At 37.5% G+C, this 27,956-nt stretch overlaps 2 protein-coding genes across 10 annotated transcripts in view; one reads left to right on the top strand and one right to left on the bottom strand.

Annotated features, from left to right (window-relative positions):
• The window catches only part of RUNDC3B (RUN domain containing 3B), a 110,079-nt gene extending 95,351 nt beyond the window's left edge, over positions 1-14,728 (top strand). For all 7 annotated transcript variants that reach the window (XM_075557636.1, XM_075557639.1, XM_075557637.1 and 4 more), the window contains 2 exons: positions 4,361-4,482; positions 14,583-14,728. In XM_075557636.1, coding sequence (XP_075413751.1) covers positions 4,361-4,482; positions 14,583-14,728 — 268 coding nt within the window. The remainder of the gene's footprint in view (positions 1-4,360; positions 4,483-14,582) is intronic.
• An 8,432-nt stretch (positions 14,729-23,160) lies between these two features.
• Positions 23,161-27,956, bottom strand: part of SLC25A40 (solute carrier family 25 member 40) — a 40,111-nt gene continuing 35,315 nt past the window's right edge. For 2 of the 3 annotated variants that reach the window (XM_075558457.1, XM_075558456.1), the window contains 2 exons: positions 25,248-25,328; positions 23,161-24,886 (listed from right to left, as the gene is read on the bottom strand). In XM_075558457.1, coding sequence (XP_075414572.1) covers positions 24,774-24,886; positions 25,248-25,328 — 194 coding nt within the window. In that variant the 3' untranslated portion in view covers positions 23,161-24,773. The remainder of the gene's footprint in view (positions 24,887-25,247; positions 25,329-27,956) is intronic. The other variant, XR_012786123.1, reaches the window with a different exon arrangement.

Genomic DNA, 27,956 nt, shown 5'->3' with positions numbered 1-27,956 from the left:
ACATGACTGCCTACTGTATATGATAAATTATTAGGTTGAAAGATTTCAAAATCACTGTGGATTTTGAAGTATAATATTCTAAAAGGAACTTCATTAGATGACCCAGAAAGCAATTTGTATGTTGCTATGATCAGTTGCTTTTACAGGCTTTCCTCCTTTGAGTACCAGCGGTAGTCCTTACTATCAATATCCGCTGTCTAGCTCTCAGCCCTTAACTTACAATAGTCCAGCGAATTACACCAGGGGGTACCCAAAAAAGACTTGGATTTTTTTGAAAGCTAAGTATTTACATTTTTTTACAAAACAGCCTTATCACCTTCAAAGTAGTCTCCATTACCCTTAATATATTTGTCACATCTGCTATTCCAATCTTGGAAACGTTTTTCAAACTCATCTCTTTGATGGCTGACCGCACCTTCCTTGTTTTTTTCTTCACCTCTTTTACATCATCAAATCGCTGTCCTTTCAGTCCCCTCTTCATTCACAGAAACAAAAGGAAGTCATACAGAGTGAGGTCAGGTGAGTCAGGTACATGGGGCAAGAGGCATGCTGGTTTTTGCCCCAAACTGGTGCACTGAGATGACTTTGTCAGAAGTGCACTATCATGATGGCAGAACCAATCCCCTGTCTGCCACAAATCAGGCCTTCTGTTGTTGTGCACTGTTATGTAATCTTTTCAGAACCTCTGAGTAGAAAACTTGATTAACATTCTGAGCTGGTGGAACGAACTCCAAATGCACTACAAGTTGACATTTTTGTCGGTTCGGGAAGTTGACAAATGTCCAGAATGAGGTTAGTCATCAGTCCACATTTTGCATTTTTTGAAATAAGAAAACCACTCATACAGTTGAGTTTTTCCTGTAGTGCTATCCTTGTAAGCTGTGTTAAACATCACAACAGTTCTGCAGCTTTTTCCCAAGCAGGAAACAATTTCACAGCCACACACTGTTCTCTTAAATTGGCCATCACAAAAAACAAGGTTCGAGTAGGAACTGCTTTATGAAAAGATTCACTGTGACCGGAGAGCACCTTCCCAGGCGATGCCACTGGGTGCACTAACTCAGAGAGTCGCTTGATGCTCTCCTAGTGGGCGTATTAATGCATACTACAAAAGCTCTGCTGTGCCTGATGCAATTGCAGGGTTTTTTGTCTTTTTTGGGAGGGGGAGGGTACTCCTCTGTGTGTAATTTTGCCTCTATATTTTTCTGTTTTAAAATATTTCTATATTTAATTTTAAGATTATGAATATGAGCAAGTTTACTATAATGAAAATTCAGTTTCAGAAACTCATTGTAAGCCATTATACAATTTTAAAAGAAAGCCTCTTAGATACAGAAAATACTTTGAAACAGAAATTTATAATTTCTCTTATTAACCTTCTTTGTTCTTTTTTCTATGGATAAAGCAGTTTTGATAAGAATAAAATAAAATGTTATCAACATTATTGGAGGCTGTATGAGCAGGATTGCTTATGAAAGAAGTTAAACGTTACCTTTCTTTGTTGCTGAGGAGGCAGCACAGGTAGATAGCATAGTCAGGGTACCAGTTTCATATCTAATCTCCTGTACCTTCATTTCCTCTTTCATAAAGTGAGCCTAATGAGAATGCCAACTCCCTAGGGTGGTTGTGAAAATTAACTAAGTTATGATCTATAAAGTATGTCGAAGCAGATCTAGCTCACTGAAGTATGATCTATTATACTTAATAAAAATTTATTTTAAAAAAATTTATTTTAACTTAAAGGTATAATTGGGGTAAGGAGGAGGTATTGACCAACCCAGGGACAGGGGAGCAACAAGTGATCCAAAATTAGTGACAAGGAGGGTGTGAGTGGCCTGGTAGGGATTCAGCAAGGGCAATGTAACCGAGAGAAATTACTGAAACCCAAAGGAAGGCTGAGCATGATTGTTGGACAAGAGAAAAGTAAACGGAAATAGAGGAGAGAACTAGGTGACAAAGGGTATTTATAGAGGTCTGAATACAGGCATTTATATATGTAAATATATATAGGATAGTGGGGAAATAGATCTATGTGCATATATTTATAGGTTTAGTATGAAGGCAGCAGATGGACATTGGACCTCCACTCAAGTACTTACTCAGTGCAAGAAGATGTTGTTCTATTAAATTGGCATTCCATGATGCAAACCTTGCTGACACGATTGCTGAAGACAAATGTGTGCATAGGCAAATGTGGTGAAGAAAGCTGATGGTGACCAGCTATCAAAAGATACAGCATCTGGGGCCTTAAAGGCTTGCAGATAAACAAGCGGCCATCTAGCTCAGAAGCATCAAAGCCCACAAGGAAGAAGCCCACCAGCCTATGTGACCATGAGGTGTAGAAGGGACGAGGTATCAGACATCAAAGAACAAAAAATCATATCAGTCGGTGCCCACCTTCCCAATATAATCACTGAAGACAAACATGTGCATAAGCAAATGTGGTGAAGAAAGCTGATGGTGTCCGGCTATCAAAAGATATAGGGTCTGGGGTCTTATAAGGCTTGAAGATAAACAAGCAACCATCTAGCTCAGAAGCAGTAAAACTCACAGAGAAGAAGCACACCAGCCTGTGTGACCATGAGATATTGAAGGGATCAGGTATCAGGCATCAAAGAACAAAAATTCACATCATTGTAAATGAGGGTGAGTGCAGTGTGGAGAACTAAAGGCCATCTGTAGGCAACCAAACACCCCCTTACTGAAGGGTTGTGGGGAAGAGATGAGCCAGCCAGGCTACATGGTATCAACGATGAAACAAATTAATTTCCTCCAGTTTTTAAATGCTTCCTCCTCTCCTCCCCCCTACTATCACGATCCCAAATCTACCTTATGGACTGGCTGGACCAGAGGATGTACATTGGTACAGATAGCAAATGAAAACACAGGGAATCCAGGACAGATGATCCCTTCAGGACCAGTGGTGAGAGTGGTGATGCCTAGAGGGTGGAGGGAATGTGGGGTGGAAAGGCGGAACCAATTACAAGAATCTACATATAACCTTCCCCCTGGGGGATGGACAACAGAGAAGTGGCTGAGGGGAGATGTCGCACAGTGTAAGATCGGACAAGATAATAATTTATGAATTATGAAGGGTTCGTGAGGGAGGGGGAGTGGGGAGGGAGGAGGGAAATGAGCTGGTATTAAGGGCTCAAGTAGAAGGCAAATGTTTTGAGAAAGATGATGGCAACAAATATACAAATGTCCTTGAAACAATGGATGTATGTATGGATTATGATAAGAATTTTACGAGCTCCTAATAAAATGATTTAAGAAAAGAAAATATATCAAGAGGAACTTCCCACACTAAAATGCAGAGTAGAGTGAAAAATAAAAAGAATATCTTAGAACTATGACTTCATTAAAAAAGGTGAAACACAGGCATGTTCTAGAACTGATTGTTGTGATGTATTTTCAACATTTTTATATGACTGAACAGTGGAAGTGTATGATACATGAATTATATCTCAATAAAACTTTTAAAAAATTTTAAAGTATAATTAAGATTTTTATACTTTTAACATTTGAAAAGTTATCACAGTATAAACTGAGAACCCTGTATCTTAAGCCAGTAAAATTTTAGTACTTAGAATGAAAAGCAAATGTGTCGATCACATATTATCTCATTAACAAATTCTGTAAATTTTTCATTTTAACAAAATTGATGAAGAATAAGTACAAAAACAATTAAAAATAAGTGCTGTCTTGGTAAACCTGTTGGGCTGTGCCTCTTCAATAATTTTTTAATATCATGAATTGGCGTGGGGGAGGTTACATTTCAAGACTGTCAGCTCTGCATTCAACACTTTGGCTACTCAGTAGTTCCCATATTCTTCACATCTGTGTCCCACCCCAGCCTGTTAGTGTTTCTCTTCTCCCCCTTGTGGACTTCTGTTTTCCTTCCTTTATCTTTCCACCTCTGTCCTCCCTCCCTTGGGAACCTCCAAAGTCTGGTTCCTCTGGTATTTTGCCTATTTATTTTTATTTTTAATAGTGAATCTAATTTCAATTAATGAATACTACCTCCTCATTGAATAGAATCAAGAGTAAAATAATAGTGACGAAGGATACATTCAAACTACTGTAAATCTAATTTGGGGCTGCTTCACAATTTCATTATCTTTTAATTCCTTTTTTCGCATGAAATTTTTGAAGTCCCCCCCCATGTACTTCTAAAGAAGAACCAGGGAAAAGAATCATGGAATGCATAATAAAGACAGTATTTGGGGAAATTCTGAAATCAATTAATCACAAATTGAATAAATTGGAGAAAAGCATTAAATAATATCTCTAGAAATCCCTTTTATTTACTGATTTTTGTTGAAAGAAATTAAAATAGTATTTCATCCTTATCTTACAGGAAAAGTTTTCATAGTCTTGACCAATTATCAGCTGACGTTAGTCTTTCTCAGACCTCACTGGACCCAAGCCAGTCACAAGAAGGAGATGGGAAACAAGACACATTAAATTTAATTAGCGAAGGTAAGGAAAAGCCCTCCTCGAGAGCTGCTGGCTAATATAGCTAGTCCCGTGTGTAGTTGTTGCAGAGTATGGTCCACAGTGACATGGCTGCACAACCTGCCAGCAACAAAGCTGCCGTCGGCGTCAATTAAAGGTATTTCTCTTAGTTCCTTTGTCATGAATGTGTTGTTAACCATTCTTGAAAAAGTTGTCTAATTTTCTTCACTTTCGGTGCATGTTCTATGTTCCTAACCCCACTTGGTGTTTGTGTTTATGTCCTTTTATTAGAGTGACTGTGTCAAGGCATCAAGCTCTGCCAAACTGCTGAAGGCAGTGCTCTGTCTTCATCATCTTAGATTTCTCAGCTCATTTTGATAAGATTGACCACTTCTCATTCTTTACATTTGGTTCCTTATTGATTGGTTATTCTCAGAAACAGGTAGAATAAAACAGTTGTTTTGCACCCACCTTCCTCCAATATTGCTGCTTCCAGCCGTGCTCTAGCGACCTCCCACCCTTTGGATTGCATCTTCCTGACTTACTTATCAGAGTGCGTACAACTACATGTTCCCATTTCCACTTCTCAGACCATATTCCCCACAGCAATGAGTAATCATGTACAAACATAACCCCAAATATTACATCCCTGCTTACAACTCGCCAGTACCTTTCCATGGCAAGCAGAAGAACATCCAAACTGCTTTAACGGCTTCCATGATACTGCACGTTAGCTTCTGCCACATTTTATTACCTTGCTTTCTATAGCCGATCAAAGTGATCTCCAAGCTACCCTCTAAACTACTGCATATACTCGAATATAAGCCGACCCAAGTATAAGCCGAGGTACCTAATTATTACCTGGGAAACCAGAAAAACTGATTGACTCGAGTATAAGCCTAGGGTGGGAAATGCAGAAGTTATTGGTGAGTTTCAATAATCAAAACAAATGAAGATAAAATTACTAAAAATTGAGACATCAGTGGGGTAATGTATTGAAATATTTTAAATAAAAACATAAAAGGACAAGTCATTTAACATTAGTAAGCCAGCACAGTAAGTAGAAAATAGGTTCCACAAAAACAATAAGTTATCAACAATGATACCTTAAGAGTACTATTCCCTGAACTCAATCAGCAACCAAGGTAAAATGTAAAGAGTTAAAATCCTTCAAAACTGGATCTCTCTCCCCTCATAGAGGGGTTTAGGAGAGGAGATGGGTTAATTAGCGTACGAGGTAGTACCGATGAAGAACACAGCTTTCCCCCAGATCCTGGATGCTTCCTCCCCCCAACTACCATGATCCGAATTCTACCTTGCAGGGCTGGATAGGGCAGAGGCTGTATACTGGTGCATATGAGGGCTGGAGAAACAGGGAATCCAAGGTGGATGATACCTTCAGGACCAAGGGTGTGAGGGGCGATGCTGGGAGAGTGGGTTGGAAAGGGGGAACTGATTACAAGGATCCACATGTGACCTCTTCCCTGGGAGAGGGACAGCAGAGAAGGGGGGAGGGGAGACTCCGGATAGGGCAAGATATGACAAAATAACGATGTATAAATTACAAAGGGCACATGAGGGAGGGGGGAGCGGGGAGGGAGGGGAAAAAAAAAGAGGACCTGATGCAAAGGGCTTAAGTGGAGAGCAAATGCTTTGAGAATGATTGGGGCGGGGAATGTATGGATGTGCTTTATACAATTGATGTATGTATATGTATGGATTGTGATAAGAGTGGTATGAGTCCCTAATAAAATGTAAAAAAAGAAAAGAGGAGAAAAAAATGATTAGGGCAAAGAATGTACAGATGTGCTTTATACAATTGATGTATATATATGTATGGACTGTGATAAGAGTTGTATAAGCCCCTAATAAATTGTTAAAAAAAAACTGGATCTCTCATCATCATCCGTATCCTAATGCAGAGCTTCAGCTGGTGTGAGGTCATCATAGACGCTGTCCTCACTGAGATCACCGTCATCACCATCACTGCTGTCGTTTTCATACAAAGCACAGTCTTCACTGCCATCCACAGCATTACTAATACTACATTTCTGGAAGGCACGTCGCACCATGTCTTCTGGAATGTCTTCCCATGCATCTCGAACCCACTTTGCTATTAACTCTATGTCAGGCTTCATGAGATTTCCTCCTTTTGTTAGTCGGGCTTGACCAGATGACATCCATTCATGCCACATCCTTCGCACACGGTCTTTAAAAGGCTTATTCCAAGATACATGTCATAGGATGGCTCTGATTGGTTAGATGTGAGTAAACAAACATTCAAAGCCCTGAAGTATCAGCAGGGCTTTGAATGAACAGCGGAGAAACAGCAATCACCCGCGAGATAACATAACGGGCCCTCATCCCCTTACCTGGGAGCGGCTGAGGGAGCCAGCGAGATGTTACACCTTGCTGGGGTGCCACTGACCCATGTATAAGCCGAACCCCAGTTTTTCAGCACATTTTTTTTTGCTGAAAAACTCGGCTTATATAGGAGTATATAAGGTATTTTCTACCTTTACTATCTGCACTTTCTCTTCCTATTGCCTGAAATTTCTTATTATCTTGGTATGTTAGGGCTTTTATCTCTCTCTTTAAAGAAAATTTCATTACCATTAGCCCCTCCACTTCCACCTACTACATGCTATATATTATGAGTCTTGTTTATACTCCCCTCTGAAACTTAATTTTCATATGATGTCATCAGAACTAAAGATTAAATTCTTTCAATGAAAACAATATGGAGTATTGGAGCAAGTTAGAAAATGGTTGGATTGTAAATCAAGTAGACTGATATCTAAATCAAATTTACTTATATGTAAATGTGTACAAAGAAGAGAAAACACTAGAACAGAACTAATATAGAAGCTGTACACCCTGCTGGCACTGTTGGGTAAGCTTTGAACTGTTAACTTCGAAGTCAGCAGTTCAAATTCACTAGCAGGTCTGCAGAAGAAAGATGAGGTTATCTACTCCCATAGGAAACTCTGTAGAGGGTTGCTATAAATCAGTATAGAACCAATAGCAGTAAGTTTGTGTATGTACATGTATGTCAGCATATATATGCATACATATATGTTTGTATATTTGAACACATGTATACACACGTTATAGACATATATGTTGGTACATAGCCCTTCTTCCAGTTCACTTCATTGAACTTTATATATACTCACATAGTGGTGGGATTAAAATAAGTTAGTGACCAGTTTGCTGCCCAAATGACCATTTTAATTATAAAAAATGATATACCTAAAAGTGGTCTATTATTTCATACAGTTAATGCTTAAATAACAACAATAAAAGAGGTACACAAAACTAGATTGTTATTAGATTTAAATATTAATAAATAATGCCTGAACAAATAATCATAAAGCAGTTATTTATTTCCATAGTCTTTCTGGATTGGTGAAGGGTCAATGACAGTGAGAATTTAGATTGTCATCTCTTAATTTTTATGAACTAGTTTTAAAGTGTCTTTGCCTCATTTGTTTCCCCAGACGTGCATTGCAAGTGATTCCATGTTTGTTTTTGAAGCCCTAGAACAACTATGAGAATCTCTCACTTAAAAAATATTTTTTTCTTTTTCTCTATTCCTTCGCCTTTGTCTGAATGGTTCGGGGAATTTGGGGGCAGAGGCTTTAAGAAGCTTTTTAACAGCAAATCTGTTGACGTCAGCATAATTTCAGTCATTTCGTTTCTTTATGTTTCTGCTGGTGCTACTCATGTGTTTTTCAATTGTTTTATCCCTTTCCTTCATATTGGATTAATTTTACATTTTGCTGCTTTGAACAAATTTCAAGCTTCCTTGACAGTTTTTTTCTCATTGGTTATCTTGCAGCATGAAACATTTCAGAGGTAAAATTCTCTCTCATTCATGTCCATGTCTGTGAAGGAATGGCTTTTTTTTTTTTAAAAAGGAAAACCAAAAACAAACATTCCCATAAAAATTAAGGGATTTATAAATGTCTCAAAAATGTGAATATCTCGATGATAATAAACTATCAACATCATTATGTGATTAAGTTGTGTCTTCAGTAAAATACTTGAAGACAAACACACATCCAAAGAATGCTTATCTATTTGGGAGAGGGGGGTCAAAAGAAATTTTCTAGGAAATGAAGGAGTTATTGGGAAATTGTAATGCGTATGAGCATGACAAATAGTTAAAGAAGATGAAAACTAAGGAGAAAAGTAAGACCTCTTAAGACAATGAAAAAAGTGTGATTTGGTAGATTTTAATGAAAATAAGGTTTAAATCTCTCTTACTTTCATCCAAATGTTATGAATGTATTCACTAACATTATAGGCATGGGAAATTAGCCTAAACTCAAAAATATAAAGTAATAGATGTATGTAGTCCAAGTGCGGCAGCGATGCACTGTCTAAACTCACAGTAACAGTGCAAAAGGAAGTAGAAAGCTGAGCCTGCGTCTCTGGTTCTGATTCTTGGAGCCCTTCCAGCCTCTCATCTTCATTTTCTCCTACTCCAGTTATACGGATTCTATGTCTTATGGGCTGAGGCTTTCAGAGCACATTTACTTGGCTGAAATATTGTTTTAGGGCAAAATACTTTAGTTTTCTTTCTCCAACAGGTTTGCACTATACACAGGTTCTCGTTTTCACAGGTCATATTATGTAACAAAATGATAACTTAATCAGAATGGCTAAAAATAAAGTAGTAATCAAAAGCATACTAGAAATGTAGTCAAAGAAAGAAAGTGGGAGTACCAGTCATGATCTGATATTACACAAAGTAGAATTTAAGCCCCAAAGCAGTAAACATCACAACAAATAATTGGTTTTAATACCAAAAGCCACAATTAGGATATGTCAGGATGATGTGCCAAAGAAAATAAAATTTTATAAGATAATGAGATATAACACAGTCACAACAGGAGACCTAATCACATTATTGGCAAAACAAAATATGGAAGACTCAAACAATATAATAAGGTAGCTCTTCTGGATATATATGGAAATTTACACACTGATAATAGATAATAAACTTTATTTTAAAGTGAAATGCAGAGGTCAAAATGATAAATTAGTTCATAAAATAAACACATAAAGTACAAATAGTACAAATAACACTTTCCAATCATGATACAAATAATGAAAAATCATAGAAATTTCTCTAATAACCTTCTTCTTACTATTAAACATTTTACTTTCAGATAATTCTAGATTTACATGCAATTGTGAAAAATAAAACATCTGTCACAGCCATGAAACTGACATTAATACAGCCCTGTATTAATACATTAATAGTGGGTGCAGAACCAGACCCCACTTAAAAATGATTGTTAAAAAAAAGATCGTTACGTGTATTCTACTAAAGGATACCTGAAAAACTGATGCATGCAAGGCTATGGTCTAATCCAGAACTCACTTAGGAAGCAAAAGCTTCAAATGCTCCTCAAAAACATTGTAAGGTAAACAAACCCTGCAGCTGACTTGCGGGAAAGATTGCAGTTCAGACATACACTAAATAAACAAGCCAAACCAGTTGCAATGGAGTTGATTGTGATGGGTGATTTCTTATTTGTCAGAAACGACCCGTGTCCCGAAAGATGTTCATTGACTGAGTTTTTGGAAGCCTTTTTTCCAAGGTGCTTCTGACTAGTAGCCACATTCTTAGCTGTTTGCATCCCCATGGGACTCAAAAACTTAGGACACACCACCCAAAAACTTGGAAAGAGAAGCCAAGGAGAGAATTTCTTTGTGAAGTCAGGACATTGGGAATTTCCTTGAGCATAGTTGAGGTCTTGGCAAGTCTTTTCTCCCACCCCAGCTATTTGTTTATTTAGGGTAATTTCAAACCTACAGAGAAGTTAAAGAGCAAGATTGTGAATAGCTATATAGCAGTTTGCCTAGATTCATCAGTTGCTAATAATTTGTCATACTTGCTGTATCTTGCCCTCCCTCATTTGCATAAGCTTCTACCATTTGTCCATCTATTCACTCTTTTTTATTCATCCATTTGAAAGTAAATTTAAGACAGCATAATATTTCACCTCTAAATACTTTAGATGTATCTCCTAGAGATAAGGACATTCTCTTACAAAGCCCCACACCTTTATCACACTCCAGAAATTAGCATGAGTCCTTTTAGTACTCTGCTTGGTACTTGTGTTTTAGCCACTGGCAGCTTGCTAACCTACAGGTTGGCAATTTCAGTATATCCAGCGACTCTGAAGAAGAAAGGCCTGGCAATTGCTTCTGTAAAGATTACAACTAAAAACCTGTGGAGCAGCTCGACTATGTAACACTTGAGGCTGCTGTGCGTTGGAATTGACTCAATAGCACTAGGTTAGGTGTTGGCTTTATAATATTACTTTTTGGTTTTATAATAGTAAATATTCTTTATAATAGTAAATATTCTTATAATAGTGAAATATCTTCACTTGTCCAGGGATATACCTGAAACTATTTTTCCCTTTTTGATTTTTAATTAGGTTTTTTCGTTGTTGTTTTGAGTAGAGAGTGAGTGAGTTAGTGATGAGAGAGTGAGAGAGTGAGTGAGTAGAGAGTGAGAGAGTGAGTGAGTGAGTGAGGAGAGAGTGAGTGAGGAGAGTGAGTGAGTTAGTGAGGAGAGAGTGAGTGAGTGAGGAGAGATTGAGTGAGTGAGGAGAGAGTGAGTGAATTAGTGAGTTAGTGAGGAGAGAGTGAGTGAGTAGAGAGTGAGTGAGTTAGTAGAGAGTGAGTGAGTGAGGAGAGAGTGAGTGAGTTAGTGAGGAGAGAGTGAGTGAGTTAGTAGAGAGTGAGTGAGTGAGGAGAGAGTGAGTGAGTTAGTGAGGAGAGAGTGAGTCTTTCGTTGTTTTATCCAGGATTTAATCGAGTCACACATTACACTTAGTTTACAATCTATTTGATATCCTTTCATCTAGAATAGTCCTCCCAGCATTTTTTTGTCTTTTATGGCCCTTATGTATTAGGGAAGTCCTGTCTAGTTGTGTGAAATGTTCCGTAATTTGAATTTGCCTGATTGTTCTGGTGAAGTTAAAACATTCTGATTTTTCACCACTTTGGTGAAAATACAGAGTAAGGCAGGCTTGATCACGCTCAGAGTACCTCATCAACTCACTGGACTGCTTGGCCAGTGAGAGCCCTTAAAGAGGGCTCCTACAGCCTTGTGACACCCAAGAAGTCTATCATAACATCCATGCTTTTTGATAAATAAATATTCAGGATTAATTTGGTGCTTTTCATGGTCCACACCCAAGGTTAGTTATTTTTTCAAGTTTTGTCTTCTTATGGTGGAAAATTATTTCAGAACACAGTGTGGGTTCTAGGAGTGTTTATTATTTAGTTGGTCATTGCTTGTAGACTTTTCCAGTGAATGGAGCTAGGATTTAAAAAAACATGTAATAAATTATTCTGCTATTTTAAAATTCTTATGTAAGATTCAGGACTTTGACTTACATCTTATGTAGAAATGTTCAAATTCCAACACACACACACACACACACACACCAAAAGTCGACCCACTAGCATGGAGTGGGTGCTGCCTCCCAGCAGTGCTGTACGGGGCCGTCAGGGACAGGTTATTCTGATGGGAGCAGGCAGCTTCAGTGGGATAGCAGTGCGTTTGCACCACCACCACCACGGTGGCCAGCAGTGCAGGGCTTTCCTAGCAGTGCCAGCAGGCTCCCCGGGTTCTACTTACACAGATACAATTCCTTGTTTTCTTCATCCCAGTATGCAGATAGCTTTCAAAATAACACTATTGAAACATAGCCTAAAGTAGCTTAAGAGTCCTTTTAAATTCTCTTTATACCCCTCTATAGATTTAGTTTTATTTCTGTATGTAAAGTTTACCTTGACCTTACTTCCTTCTACTTTCACAGGAAACTATTTGTATTAATATTTTTTTAATTTTTAAAATGTAAAAAATTCATATAGATTTCTAGTCCCTTCTTTTTACATAAAAGTAAGATACTATACACACATTTCTGCCTTTATCACTTAACACTCTATCCTGGAAATCACTAGTATACAGAGATACCTTGCCTTATTTGTTTTTGCTGCACAGTACTCTGTTGTGTAACTGTTAAGTATTTGCATTGTTTATTGTCTTTCATAGTTTCTATATGGCAACCTTGTTACTAAAAATAGCTGTAATTGGCAGTGAACCTTCTTTTAAAATACTGTGAACCTCTGGAGCATTTAACAAGAATTACAGAGTGCATTTTGGGCCTAGAAGGGTCTCTAAGCTTAAATATCAAAAGAATGTTGATAACATGTTTACCTTTTGATCCTGAATTAACATGATAAAATGATAAAATTTAAATTCTAAAGGTAACAACTCTTGTTTTTTTTATAATTTTGACCTGAGTCTCTTTGCCTTAAGCAGTATTACTATTATTTCATTTTTACCTTATTCTTTACTAGCTGAACATTAATAGGTTCTCAAAAATAATAATAAATTTTGTGCTAAAACATTATATACCAGGGGCAGGCTTCCTGGAAGAGAGGCCCGCCTGCCAGCTTTGGCTTTTTCCTCTGTGCTCATAGTCTTAGAGTTGGAGTCAGGGCTCCCACGTGCTCCTTCGACTTCAGCAACTGGCATCCGACCCTGCACAAGTAAACTCCTATTGCCCTGGTGGCATGGTGGTTACGAATTGGGCTGCTAACTGCAAGGTCAGCAGTTCCAAACCACCAGCTGCTCTGAGGCTTTCTACTCCTGTAAAAAGTGACAATCTCGTGAACCCAAGGGGACAATTCTACCCTGAGATGATAAATAGATATCTAGATAGATAGATAGATAGATAGATAGATATTATGAGTTGGCATCAAGTTGATGGCAGTGAGTTGGGTTTTTTTTTGTTTTTGGATTTTTCTTGAGGGGGATTGGGTGGGGGTCGCCAGAGTGCTGAAGCAATGAGGCTGGGATGCCCTAAACGTTTGGGGACATGATAGCAGGAACCTGGGCCAAGAGTGAGGAGGGCTGGTGGAGCTCAACAAGTAACATGTTGGGCCACTAACCAAAAAGAACACCGGTCCAAAACCACCAGCCACTCCTCGGGAGAAAGATAAGTGAGAGATGATGAGGGAGAAATCCTATGCCGGTAAGGATTTAAAGCCTCAGAAATCCATAAGGGCAGCCCTCCCTTTCCTGGCGGGTCGATTTGCGCTAGAATCGACTCAATGGCCATGAGCGGGCTGAGTGTCACTAAGAACTGGTGCCATCTCCATCCATCAGGTACCTGCCCCTGTACCAGGTCATATGGAATCCTTAGCAATGTTTAAGAGCATAATATCAAATATGAGTTGTCATCACATATGGTAAATAAAATTATAAGTTGCTTACATGTTGACATTTTATTTTTAAAATTTTTGTATTTAAAAAAACCTTTTTAAAATCTTTTTATTGGGGACTCATACAACTCATCACAATCCATACATCCATCCATTGTGTCAAGCACATTTGTATATTTGTTACCATCATCGTTCTAAAAATTGTTTTATAAATCATTTCATTGGAGGCTCTTACAGCTCTTAAAACAAATGTCCTTTTCAGAGGCATTTATTTTGTCCTTGGTATTTTTTCAGAGACATTTATTTTGTCCTTGGTATTTTTTTCCAAACCATTTCATTAGGAGCTAACTCAGATATCACAACATTCCATAGTTCAATCACGTCAGGTGGTATTGTACAATCGTGACAATCAGTTCCAAAACATTTTCTTTTTCCTTGAACTCCTTGATATCAGGTCCCTCTTCCTGCTCCCCCCCTCCCTCACCACACTCCTGTACTCTACTTGTTGTCTCTCTAGAGTGGGTTTCATGAACAGAAAGACATGGAAGAACACGTAACAGAGTCAAGAAGGCGACCGACAATGACAAGACACCACAGTGATAATCCCCACCCCCCAAAATGACATACCAAACATTCATACCTAGAATTTTTATAAGAGCTCCAAATAATCCTTGTGGTGTTTCTAAGAGTGACATTGAGACTACTTGAACATCTAGCATGTTGAAAGATAAGTATTTGGGTTTTAATAGCAGTCTTATATAGGCTCTATCTTACAAACTGTAGCAGTTTCGAGTAGATTTAGGAGTTTATTGATACCATTCTTCAAGGGCAATTAATGATGTTATTTTTATCCTAATTTTCAGGTAAAGAAGACACTCCCTCATTACTTGGTCTCTGTGGGTCTCTAACATCAGTGGCAAGTTACAAGTCTCTAACAAGCTTAAAATCCAGTGACTGCCTTGCCAGTCCTACAACAGAGTTGACAAGGCCCGGATTAACTCCATCCTGAAAAAAAAAATTTAAAAGCCAGGTGTTTTTATGTTGTAAAAGTTCAGTTTATTTAAATTTGACTGCTGGGAGACCGCTGAAGTTTTATATTGCTCTGAAATATGTCTGGGATTCTCCATCTAAACTTGAGTGAAAACCAATGATCCTATTTTTCATTTTTAAAGCTCTCATCTTTGTCATTGAACCTCTTAAAGATCCTCCAAATTAATGTCACAAACTGTATTTATTGTCCAGTCAATTTTCATGTACTCATTTCAATGTATCCTAGGTACCAGAGATTGATTTTGAGTTTCTATTCCAAATAGTTAAGCCAAATAGTGTTTTCACAGAAAAATGACTTACATGTTTCATTCATTAGTTTCTCCCTATGTTCTGATGTTCAATTGCTTACTTTCTAACTTGAAGGTCCTCGACTGCAGTTTCAGAGGCTTGTTTTCAATATTTATCATTTGGGGTCTACATAACATTCCACTTAATATTTTATAAATTTGTAGGAATGTGTCTTTTAGGGTATTACTAATTTGTTAAAATCAGAGGAAAAATATTTTACAGTATTTTAGGCCATTTAGATTAAACTGGATAAATTTCTTAACTTTGTTTTCCCAAGATTTTTTTTAAAGGTTTTCGATTTTAACTATCTTCAAGCATGTCTCAAAATATTGGAAATATTTAAAGATGTAAAAAGAACATTGAAAAAGTATTTTATCAAGTTCAAATTAAGGATTTGAGAAGCTTTGAAATAAGGATCAGTAAGCTAATCATCATACCAAATAAATATTTGTGTGACATAAAATCTTTTCCCCTTTGCAAGAACAGTGAGGTGTATATTTTATAGCCTCTTATCACTAATAATGCCATGATCTCATTTTAAAATTGATGTGAATGTTAAAAACCCATACACTTCCACAGATAACATTTTCTTTATGAAAAGGAACCTCATTTAAAAATCTTTGCAGTTTTTGCAATAACTGCAGATAATCATTTGTCTCTAACAATTTAACTGTACTGAAAGGAATGTATTTAGAATATTTTCTATAGTGGAGACTATGCGGAAAACATGATTAGTTGTGCCAAAGAAGCTTTATACATTGTTTACATGAAGAGGCTACAGTACTTTGAAAGGACTTCCTGTGGTATTTTTGTTTATTACTAAAGCGTTACATTCAAGCTTAGTCGTGTTGATATAAGCATAGAAGGTCCCTCCTAAGACGGTTTCCTGAGGCAGAGCTGTAAAGGTGTCCCATTTGTTCTTTGGACTAGAAATGTAGAACCGTGGGGGTTCCTTACAGCATCGTCTATAATTTGGAATTTGATAACAGTACAAACTGTGTTATTGCAAGGACAAAGAAGGCCAAGGAGTAGTTAAAGTTGACTGTCCTAGACATCCCGGAACACACAGATTTCTTCCTTTGCTTAAGGCTTTATACTTGTAGAAATGCAAATACTTATTTTGGAGAAAGAGTACTGTTAATCTATTCCTAGTTCTGTGTACCTAATTGTGAATGAGGTATCCAAAGCACTTTTTAATAGCCGTGGTTGACAGAAGGCATGAAAACAAGGATAGTTGGAAACTTTGGAAAGTGAAGGAAATGATTAAGGAAGTGAACTTCAAAAAACTGAGTCCTTAAGCACTATTGCTGCTTTCTCAAGAACCATCATAAAACTCAAACACTTTATCATTCATGGTCTGCTCTCAACTGACATTTATGATCCTTTAGTAATTTTTTAAAAATCAGTTAAATGTTTCCATACCTTTTTAATAAAAGGAAGTCCAAGATTCCACAATTGATACATTTTCAATTTGTCTAATGTATACAGTTAATGTGTGCATCTTAACATGCTGCTAATGCAGATTTAAATATGGCATCTGAGGATCATGACTTTTTCTCCTTTCTAGGAGCTCTTGGTATAAAATTCATCTGCTACTATGAAATTCAGGTTTCTATTCCATTTCTTTCACTCTAGTTATAGAGGTTAGTGTTTGCATGAGGAAAAATGTTATGTCTCAATCCTTAATTTCAGGTTGCAGTGTTTATTGTTTATAAAAATGAATGCTGAGTTATATGGCAATATTCCCACGTGTATTTTGTTGCTTCGATGTACTATACTTGTTGCATGTATAGTAAACATTGTGTACCATATCATTAGTGGTCTTTTTTTATTTGACAAAAAGTCACTGACAAGTTGCACACTGAACATTTGTTTAAATAAATTTGGCAAATGTGTATTATTTCACACCAAAAGTATTATGAAAATGGAATTTAGAGAAAATCTTACTTCATCTTCTTAAATTGAATCTTTTTAGTTATTAAAATGAACATGATATGCTTTAGAACACAATCCATCTATTGAAACAGTGGTTATTACAGGGTCATTGGTTTAACTGTATCAGTCATGTTTGCTTTCTTATCTATAAGGTAGAAGCATTACCATCTTCTTGGCCCCTACATGATGGAACCAGGCAGGATGCCAGAATTATGTAAAGTCCTATGTGTAGCTCTGAAGATATACATTTCAAATCCAAGCTACTACTGTGATCGACAGAAATTTTAAACAAGTAAAACCAACTCAGTTTATTTTAAGTCATCTTTATTAGATTTATGTATGAAATTTCAAGTGGTTATAAATTTCTCAGATTTACAAGTTGGGATAAGCCTGTCATACTGATCCCATGAGATAAAAGGTCCAGGTTTGGGTAATGAATATTGTATTATATTTTAACTGTCCCATGAGTACTCTGAACATCCACGCTATTTAAAACTTTAAATCAGAGTTCATGAAGATTTCTTCAAAACAAACGAGCAGGGCAGCTGCTATTTACTTTTGGCATCTCTTCTGCTTTACTGATAGGAAAGAGAAAATCTTGCCATTGCCATCGCGGTACTTTTAAAAGCTTATCTTAGTGCAAGCTAAGACGTTTGGGTGTTTTTCTTCAGGTTAGCTTATTTTAGGTCCCTTTTCCATACCGCCACAATTGGTACAGTTAGACCAGTAGGCACAGCCCAGCAACGACAGGTTCTGTCCAGGGTCTTGGTTTCTTGGATATGGGATTCTTAATCTTCAGCTACTGAGTCTTATCTATTCATCTGTCCTCACAGAGTTATGTATGAGAAGAACTCACACCCATGCATTACAGGATAGGACCAAAAAGGTAAATAATTGGGGAAAAAAAGAACGTATTAAGGGTCTAAGAGAAGCAGTCTGTGAACCCACAGAGGCTAGTTGGTTACTCATTGAGGTGTCAATCAAGGTCAGTGGTTCAAATGCACCAGTTACTCTTACTGGTTTGGAAGCCTACAGGACAGTTCTCTGTACTACAGGGTCACTCTGAAATAGAGTCAGTTAGGGGGCTGCGGGGTTTTTCTTTTGGGTACAGGAGTCTGCAATATATACAGAAACTACAAGTTGAATATTAGAAAACCAGAACACAGCATGAGATGAATGGAAAGGTACAAATACGGAAGATATACGGGCTCTTTAGAATGTTGAAAATGTAAGACTTCATAGCCATTTTCATCAATATTCTGAAGAACTAAATTTTTTCTTCAAATTATGCAGTAAACATTTCAGAACACATTTTTATATTTAGAAGCCAGTGTGGGTAATTCATGTTAAATATTGGACACCAAACTTCTTTATTAAGAAAAATTGTTAACTTTTAAGGAGTTTCTATTCACAGATGGAAAAGTTGTGTCATAACAAGACTGGAAGATTTTTAACTCCCACAGATCCATTTTGGGTTTAAGAACATTTGAATGTCTATTTGTTGTACCAAACTCACTGTCAGTCAGTCGACAATGACTCAGTAACCCTGTAGGAAAGAGGCTGTAAATCTTCACAGGAGCAAACGTCTCATCTTCTTGCATAGCAGTGTGTGGGCTGGAAGTAGCTGGCCTGTGGTTAGCATTCAAATGCATAACCCACTACGCCATCAAGAGTCCTTATTGTACAGTAACTTTATTTCTGGTGCCTTTTTAAGATAACAGATTGGAACTGCCTGCTAGTCAGATCTTAATTAAGGTGAAATTATATTTGGGGGAAATTCCAAGTTCATGTAATTTGTACTGTTCAAATATATCTTTGGAGCAAAGGATACCATGTGAAGTATAACGACCTAAATGTTTAGTACATCACTAAATATTTAGTACATGAAGTATAACTTGACCTAAATATTTAGAACATCACAAACTAAAGCCAGCATGCACTTCCTCTCTGAAGCTAGCTAACACTGCATTAAAATACCCTGGCTTTTATGGGCAAGCAGTGAAGAGTGGTATCTGGCACATGTTCTCTACGTCAAGGAAGCAAGGTGATAGGGAAAACGTGCCATTTTTTAAATCCTCAGGTCAAATATCCCCAGAAATGTCTAAAATTTGAAACACCACAGTTTTTGTTGCCGAGTATAATCTTTGGATCTCCTCATGCCTTCTTGTTCTGCCACACAATACCTACCCTTGATTGCAGTTCCTCTTTGATCTCTCCCCTTCCCGTGCACAAGCCTCTTGGATTTAAATTTAGTTCTCTTACTGAAACTTAGATCTGCCCTATTTTTAATTAAATTACTTGCCTGTCCGAATCTTAAAAGCATTTCCCGCCCACTCTCTCTTCCCTTCAGCTCTCCATAACTTCTAGAGCATACTTTTGGCATCGCTCAGACCTCCTTGTGGGCAGTATCTTAAATGTCATCATATTTACTAGATTAATAGATAAATGCAGGTTGGTTGCTTTTTTAATTTGAAAGCTCACTTGGCACAAAAAAATCAAACATACTTACATTAAACTTTCCCCCATCTCTGGAATTTTGGGCCATGAAAAAAGGAGGGAAGGGTTTGAAGTAGAAGAATCTGTGAGGTTGAGGAGGTATGATGAATAATTTACTTAGGGGAAAAAAGGAAGTTTTTAAAAAAGGATTTTAACTTCATACCTACCTTTTAAAACCATGTAATGTAAATTATATTAAAGGCAACAAACATCTAATAACTTGGACAAAACAATTTTTGAAAAATTACTTTTAAGTAATATATAAGACAATGTAATATTTGTTAATAGAATGTTTTCTAGGTTTTGGAAACTGTACATTTACAAATACTACAAATCCTATAGCCTATGTATTCAAAAGACGGAAACCCATGTGGTTGACAATTTGTCTACTGATCTAAGGACAATCTGAGAATATTTAATCACCACCAATATAATTCATTTATTTTATAAGCTAGAACTCAGGGCATCAGGGATAAAAGATGTAATCTACTTGTCATTAATGGACTATGCATATCAAAGTACTCTTTTGATTGGAAATATTATTCGAAAAAAATACAGAAATTTCTAGCCAACCCTTCTTGGTTTATTTGTTGCTTTTTTTCAAAGCATGAATGCTCCTTTACCTCTTTAGTATAAGAAGTCTTCATTCTCAGGCAGCTTTCATTCCCTTCACTTAAAATATATGTAACATTAGATTTCTTTAACCACAGATGATTAGAATTTTATTTTTTGGTTTATTTACTTGCTTTTTAAAAAAAACATTTTATTAGGGGCTCATACAACTAACTCATCACAATCCATACATACATATACATCAATTGTATAAAGCACATCTGCACATTCTCTGCCCCAATCATTCTCAAAGCATTTGCTCTCCACTTAAGCCCTTTGCATCAGGTCCTCTTTTTTTTCCCCCCTCCCTCCCCGCTCCCTCCTCCCTCATGTGCCCTTGGTAATTTATACATTGTTATTTTGTCATATCTTGCCCTATCCGGAGTCTCCCTTCCCCCCCTTCTCTGCCGTCCGCCTCCCAGGGAGGAGGTCACATGTGGATCCTTGTAATCGGTTCCCCCTTTCCAACCCACTCCCCCTCTACTCTCCCAGTATCGCCCCTCACACCCCTGGTCCTGAAGGTATCATCCACCCTGGATTCCCTGTGCCTCCTGCTCCCATATGCACCAGTGTACAACCTCTGCCCTATCCAGTCCTGCAAGGTAGAATTCGGATCATGGTAGTTGGGGGGAGGAAGCATCCAGGATCTGGGGGAAAGCTGTGTTCTTCATCGGTACTACCTCGCACCCTGACTGACCCATCTCCTCTCCTAAACCCCTCTGTGAGGGGATATCCAGTGGCCGACAAATTGGTTTTGGGTCTCCACTCTGCACTTCCCCCTTCATTCACTATGGTATATATATATATATATATATATAAATAATTTTTTTTGATGATGCCTTATACCTGGTCCCTTTGGCACCTCATGATCAAACAGGCTGGTGTGCTTCTTCCATGTGTGCTCTGTTGCTTCTGAGCTAGATGGCCGCTTGTTCACCTTCAAGCCTTTAAGACCCCAGACACTCTTTTGATAGCTGGGCACCATCAGCTTTCTTTGCCACATTTGCTTATGCACCCGTTTGTCCTCGGCAATCGTATCGTGGAGGTGTGCAGCCAATGATATGAATTTTTGTTCCTTGATGCCTGATAACTGATCCCTTCGGGACCACGTGATCACACAGGCTGGTGTGTTCTATGTGGGCTTTGTTGCTTCTGAGCTAGATGGCAGCTTGTTTATCTTCAAGCCTTTAAGACCCCAGACACTATTTCTTTTGATAGCCGGGCACCATCAGCTTTCTTCACCACATTTACTTGTTCACCCGCTTTCACTTCAGCAGTTGTGTCGGGAGGGTGAGCATTGTAGAGTGCCAATTTAATAAAAGAAAGTATTCATGCATTGAGAGAGTGCTTGAGTAGAGACCCAAGGTCCTTCTGCCACCTTAATAATAAACGTATAAATATAGACACATAGATCTATTTCCCCATCCTCATATATATATTTGCATGTACATGTCTTTGTCTAGACCCAATTTCTCTTTTTTTTAAAATGTTTTATTAGGGCCTCATCAACTCTTCTCACAATCCTTAAATACATCAATTGTGTAAAGCACATCTGTACATTCATTGCCCTCATCATTTTGAAAGCATTTACTCTCCACTTAAGCCCTTTGCACCAGGTCCTCTTTTTTCCACTCCCTCCTTGCTTCCCCTCTCCCCTTCCTCATGAGCCCTTGATAATTTATAAATTATTACTTTGTCATATCTTGCCCTGTCCGATGTGTCCCTTCACCCACTTTTCTGTTGTCTTTCCCCCAGGGAGGAGGTCACATGTAGATCCTTGTAAGTGGTTCCTTTCCAACCCACTCTCCCTCTACCGTCCCAGTATTGCCATTCACACCCCTGGTCCTGAAGGGATCATCCGCCCTGGAACCCGTGTGCCTCCAGCTCCTATCTACACCAGTGTACATCCTCTGGTCTAGCCAGACTTGCAAGATAGAATTCGGATCATGATATGGGGGGTGGCATTTAGGAAACAGAGGAAGGCTGTATTCTTCATCAGTGCTACATCGCACCCTGACTGACTCATCTCCTCCCCTAGACCCCTCTGTAAGGAAATCTCCAGTGGCCAACAAATGGGCTTTGGGTCTCCACTCTACACTTCCCCTTTCATTCACTATGGTAAGATCTTTTGTTCTGATGATGCCTTATACCTGATCCCTTCGACACCTCGTGATCACTCAGGCTTGTGTGTCCTTCCATGTGGGCTTTGTTGCTTCTGAGCTAGATGGCCGCTTGTTTATCTTCAAGCCTTTAAGACCCCAGATGCTATATCTTTTGACAGCCGGGCACCATAAGTTTTCTTCACCACATCTGCTTATTCACCCACATTGTCTTCAGCGATTGTGTTGGGAGGGTGAGCATCATAGAATGCCAATTTAATAGAAGAGAGTATTCTTGCATTGTGGGAGTACTTGAGTGGACGCCCAATGTCCTTCCGCCACCTTAATATTAAACGTATAAATATAGGCACATAGATCTATTTCCCCATCCTTACATATATATATTTGCATATGTACATGTCTTTGTCCACACCTCTATAAGTGCCTTTTGCCTCCCAGCTCTTTCCTCTATTTCCTTTGACTTTCCTCCTGTCCCACTATCATGCTCCGTCCCTACCTGGGTTTCAGCAATACCTCTTCGTTACATTACCCTTGATCGTGCCCTACCAGGCCTCCCATACCCACCTCACCACCGATTTGGATCACTTGCTGTTCCCTTGTCCCTGGGTTTGTTAACACCACTTCCTTATCCCCCACCTCCCCGTATTCCATTTTCCCCTGGAACTCTCGGTCCTATTGTGGTATTTATAACTCATATTTATGTGGAAATCTATGTGCACTTTTTGAGAATATAGTTCTTAAGTTCTTTTGCCAATCAATTATGAAAAATAGAGATAGCAAAACCAAAGTAAATTAGAATTTAATACTATTTAACAGCAATGTTCAAGGTATACTTTCATATATATAGTATATACATACTATATATATAATTTCATATATATAGTAAAGCATTGACAATTGTTTTTACTTAAAATATTTGAAAGTACTTTTATGAGGTTTATGGAAACAAAGTTATTTATATTTGTATGAATATAATTTGCAACTTTAAGGTTAATCAACAAAGGATAAAATAAACACAAAGGTCTACATAAACAAAGCATATACAGTTTGTTTCAGGTTAAACATAATACTTTTCTACTCTAATACAAAGTGTATTTATTGCCCTACTGAAACTGTACAAGGTTCGTAACATAAATACATTCCATTTTAGAAAAGTGCTTGTTTTTGTAAAATATGTATAGACTGTACTAAAGTATTTATTATTATAGGATATAGATAATCTGGAGAAAAACGAAACTATAGGTACAAAATAAATACTATTTCTTATCCTGCCATCACACTCTACTTCATTCCCAAGTATATTGAAAAACCAAATTACTGAGACCTTAGCTTACACAGTGACTGAAAGCAATTTCTTCCAGGAATGGCTGCTGTGGAGTGTCTGGGCCTAGCATTATATTGAGCGATGACATTAAATCACCGGACATTGAAGTGTTTTGTGACCCATGTGGTAGTCATCTCTCTAATGTCAGAACAAGCCATTGTCAGAACAAGAAATTATCAAGAAAGCTCCAAGAACAATGATGCTGGGATTACAAAATAGTTCAAAGTCAGAGGCTCATTCTGTACCCAATCTTCTTTTTACTAGTTAACATGCAAGGTGACTTTGCAGTGTACACCAAAGCCTGATTCAGGTTCACTTCCACTGCAATCAGCGAAGAACGCCTTCTTAAACAGTAAGGAAACTTACAAGTTTGGCCAACAAAAATGGCAGTATCCATATCACATAGCTGTATTGTTCATAAAAGAGAAAATAGCTATAACTTTCATTAGAGGTATGGATATGAATCCTTATATAACAACAGATGGGGTTGGTGAAAAAGCCCTCATACATCTGGATCATTGTTTGCTGTCCACTCCATTGTAATGGATAGCCACCCTAGAGACCAGAGTAGACATGCCCGGTAGAGTTCTTGAGGCTCTGTTTTCACAGAAGCTGGCCGACTGCTCCATGTTTCTTCCTGGACCAAGTGCTTGAGACCGCCAGCCTCCCAGTCAGCAGCCATGTGCCGCCAGGACTGCTCTCGTTGGGGTGAAAAGAAGTAAACTAGACAGCAACATAGCCGTTATTACCTAAAGTAGGCAATATTTGGTCAATACAAAAATGTTATTTAATGCTACCTTACTAAAAATCTTACATATCTCTGACCATGATTTAAATGTGCAGAAGTGATTTTTTTCCCTGAAAGTCCGTGTAATCATTTATCACACAATTCAACAAGTTGTAGCAGTGTACTCAATGAGAGTAAATGACACTGAAACATAGACATATCAAATTTTCGGGGGATTGCTTACAAACTAAGAAAATTTCTTTTGCTATAAGAATGCTCAATAATGATCATTTCTGTAATCTTTCATTCTCTCAAAAATGAGGATGACAAAGCTTATTTTAAAAATACGATAATGATTTAGAGGTAGAGTAATAAAGCTCACATTTGAATTACAGGCGAGAAGGACATCCTACCGATTGTAAATGGAAAAAGCTCTTGCCTGACAGGCTCCATTTTATTATGAGGCTAGAGGCACCACTTCAAGTTAAACCAGCATTCGTAACTAGGACTGCTTGCTCCCAACACTGTGTTTCTGGAAAAAATCCTTCCCAAACTCATATGAACTGATCATAATGGCACAAGCAGGAGCAATTTTAATTAATCGAGGTGTTAGGCCTGAAAAGAGAGTAAGAATCATCAGAACAAATTTTAATTTTATTTTAAAAGTGTAATTTATGGAGTTTTATTCTGATATAATCAAAGTAAATGAAATGGTATTTTAAATATCGTACCAAAAACATAGCCAACAGCACGCCTAATGACTCACTTCCTCTCACACTTTAATTCTAAACCAGGGTAGAAATTTTATTTTACTGACAGTAAAATTGCTATTTAATACTTCTATTCACTTATAGCACAGATATTTAAGAGAAAATCATTAAGTACTTTCACATAACCCTCTAGAAAGTTAACTTTAGAAGATGTTAGATATTTAAGTAATCACTGTATTCTATGATTCTATAAAGCAAAGTCTTACCTGTAAACAATCCAGAAACTCCATATTTAGCTACAATGTTCTTCATTATAACCCAGGTTGACATACTTGAAGGTATAGACACTGAATATTAAAAAAATAATGCAAATGTGGAAATAATTTATAATACAGAAAATGCACATCAATTAGTATTTTTTATTTGTAGGATATATCATTTATTTATAATAGGAACATACCTGTTTACCTTCAAAGCTATTTTAAATCTTATTTTTAACTGTTGGACTGATCCAAAACAAAGGAAAAGGATGTAAGTATAAAAGGGTATACAAAGAAAAAACAAGGCTTTCCCCAAATCACTGATGTTTTGTTTCTTATGGTTGGCTGACCTTCAGTTTTCAAAAGATGTAGAGAAATATTCATTAGATACCTAAAACAAGTAGATGTCCTCATGAATAATTTTAATTTTCATTGCAATACTATTAATTTTTTTAAACAAAAATAAGGTTCTAAGGATTATAGCTCCTTCTCCCCAGTGGGACCCTGTTTAATCATAACCTTTCTGAATAGATGCACTAGGTTTTGAAATAAATAAGTCCTGCATCCTCCCAAAGAAAGTATGTCCCTAAATACCTCAGTTACCTGTAACCTATTTTTCAGTTGTAATATCTCAGTTACTTTTAACCCCAAATATTTGGAACACAGTATACAAAACAAGAAAAATAGGTGAATTTTAAATATTAAAGCTTATGGATGAAATTTTCTTCTGCAGAGTTCAGGTATCTTCATTTTTCATATTGCTTCAAAGCTAGTTTCACCCACAGATTATTAGGTGCAATTTAAAAAATAATAAATTCTGCCAAGAACCAGGCATACTACCCTGTTAACAAAGAAGCTGACTCTTCAGGCATGGTATGAAACCAGCTGGATGATATGCTAACAATCCTGAATAAAACTCACTGTCTTTCTGAGAGCAGAAGTATCCAATTGAATAATCAGTGTCAATAATCACTTACAATAACTGTGAGTTGCTGAGAGAGAGTAAAGAGCTTACTACTAAGCAAGCTTGGGAAGAAGGAAGAGATGATGAAAAGACAGCCTTCGGAAATGGCTTCATTGAAGTCTGTGACCATGGGAGGGAGCTCATTAGTTTATGAATTCATTGATGCAAATATCAGCATCTGATTATTATGGCAAATAAAGTCTACAGTTTACTTTAAAAGACATACCATCAATATAAATAGTAAAACATAAATGTGACATGCCAACTTCCAACACAAAGTTGCTGTTTTAAGTTTATATATAAAAGTTGCTATTTTATATTAAAATAATTTAAAATATGAAAGAACTTTAACTTAAGTCAGTAACAACTCTATACAAGTCTTCAATTTTTAATCTACATTACTTAATTTGAATTTTGGAAACAAGTAATTAAAGAGAAAATCAGGGGGGCTGAAAAACTGCAAACCAGTTTCTATTTTTCAGGAGTTAAATTACTTTCACGGCAAAGAACGTCAACTGCATTTAAGCCTTGACAGGGCACTAATGGAACCTCGAAGGTCTACCGTTACATTAAGAGCTATTCCTATAGGTAATCAGCAACTTCTTTATTGTGAGAGCCATGTTATTTCAAAACACTTCCAGAAAAGCACTGAGAATAGTAAAACAAGCACCCACTTAGTGACCACCCGAAAGTATTAAATCTTCTCAACTCTTATAAATACAATGGACGCAGTGCATCCTTTGAATTTTTGACAGCTCCTTCTTTTTTTTACATTTTATTAGGGACTCATACAACTCATCACAATCCATACATATACATACATCAATTGTATAAAGCACATCCATACATTCCCTGCCCCAATCATTCTCAAAGCATTTGCTCTCCACTTAAGCCCTTTGCATCAGGTCCTCTTTTTTCACCTCCCTCCCCGCTCTCCCCTCCCTCATGAGCCCTTGATAATTTATAAATTATTATTTTGTCATAATAAGCCACGTTTTAAAACGTAAAGCACTACCTAGAAATGGTACACTTAAAAACTGAGTAACAATACCTGTCTTCTAGGGTCCACCACTGACTCCTACACCCTACAGTACTCTTAGAGGGGCTTCTCCTCCATTAGAGTAGGACTTCTCAGAGGGCACGGCTATTGAAAAGGGCCTAAGTGCGTTGCCTTAGGAAAAAAATACATAAAGCTGTTGGTGTGTGAATAACAAAGATAATTTCATATTCTATATACGAATTGATGGCAAACAAAATACATTGGACTTTAAGATTTCATATTTTTGGAATGAGTTCCAAGTATTTATTTCCATCCTAAAATTGTATTCATTTCATTGATAGAAATAATAAGGCAGAAAAGGAAAATAGGAAATCTGCTCCCACTATTGTAGATATTACTAACAGCTGTTAAGAAAAAAAATTCAGGATCTGGAAACACAGGGAATCTAGGACAGACAAACCCCTCGACACCTGCGGTAGGAGTGGCGACACCAGGATGGAAGGGGGTGTAGAAAGGGAGAACCGATCTCGGAGATCTATGTGTAACCTCCTCTCTGGGAGATGGGCAATGGGGAAGTGGGTGAGGGGAGACGCCGGGGAGTGTAAGATAAGATATAATAATTATGTATAAACTATCAAGGGACGAGGGGGGAGTGGGGAGGGAGGGAGAGGGGGAAAAAAAGGGAAACCGAGCTGATTCTAGGAACCCAAGTGGAAGGTGAATTATGAGAATGACGAGTGCAACGAATGTA

Source organism: Tenrec ecaudatus, chromosome 9, assembly GCF_050624435.1.
Source record: "Tenrec ecaudatus isolate mTenEca1 chromosome 9, mTenEca1.hap1, whole genome shotgun sequence".
In the NCBI taxonomy this organism is placed as follows: Eukaryota; Metazoa; Chordata; class Mammalia; order Afrosoricida; family Tenrecidae; genus Tenrec; species Tenrec ecaudatus.
The sequence above is the reverse complement of the archived record's forward strand: the minus strand, read 5'-3'. Positions and strand labels throughout refer to the sequence as shown.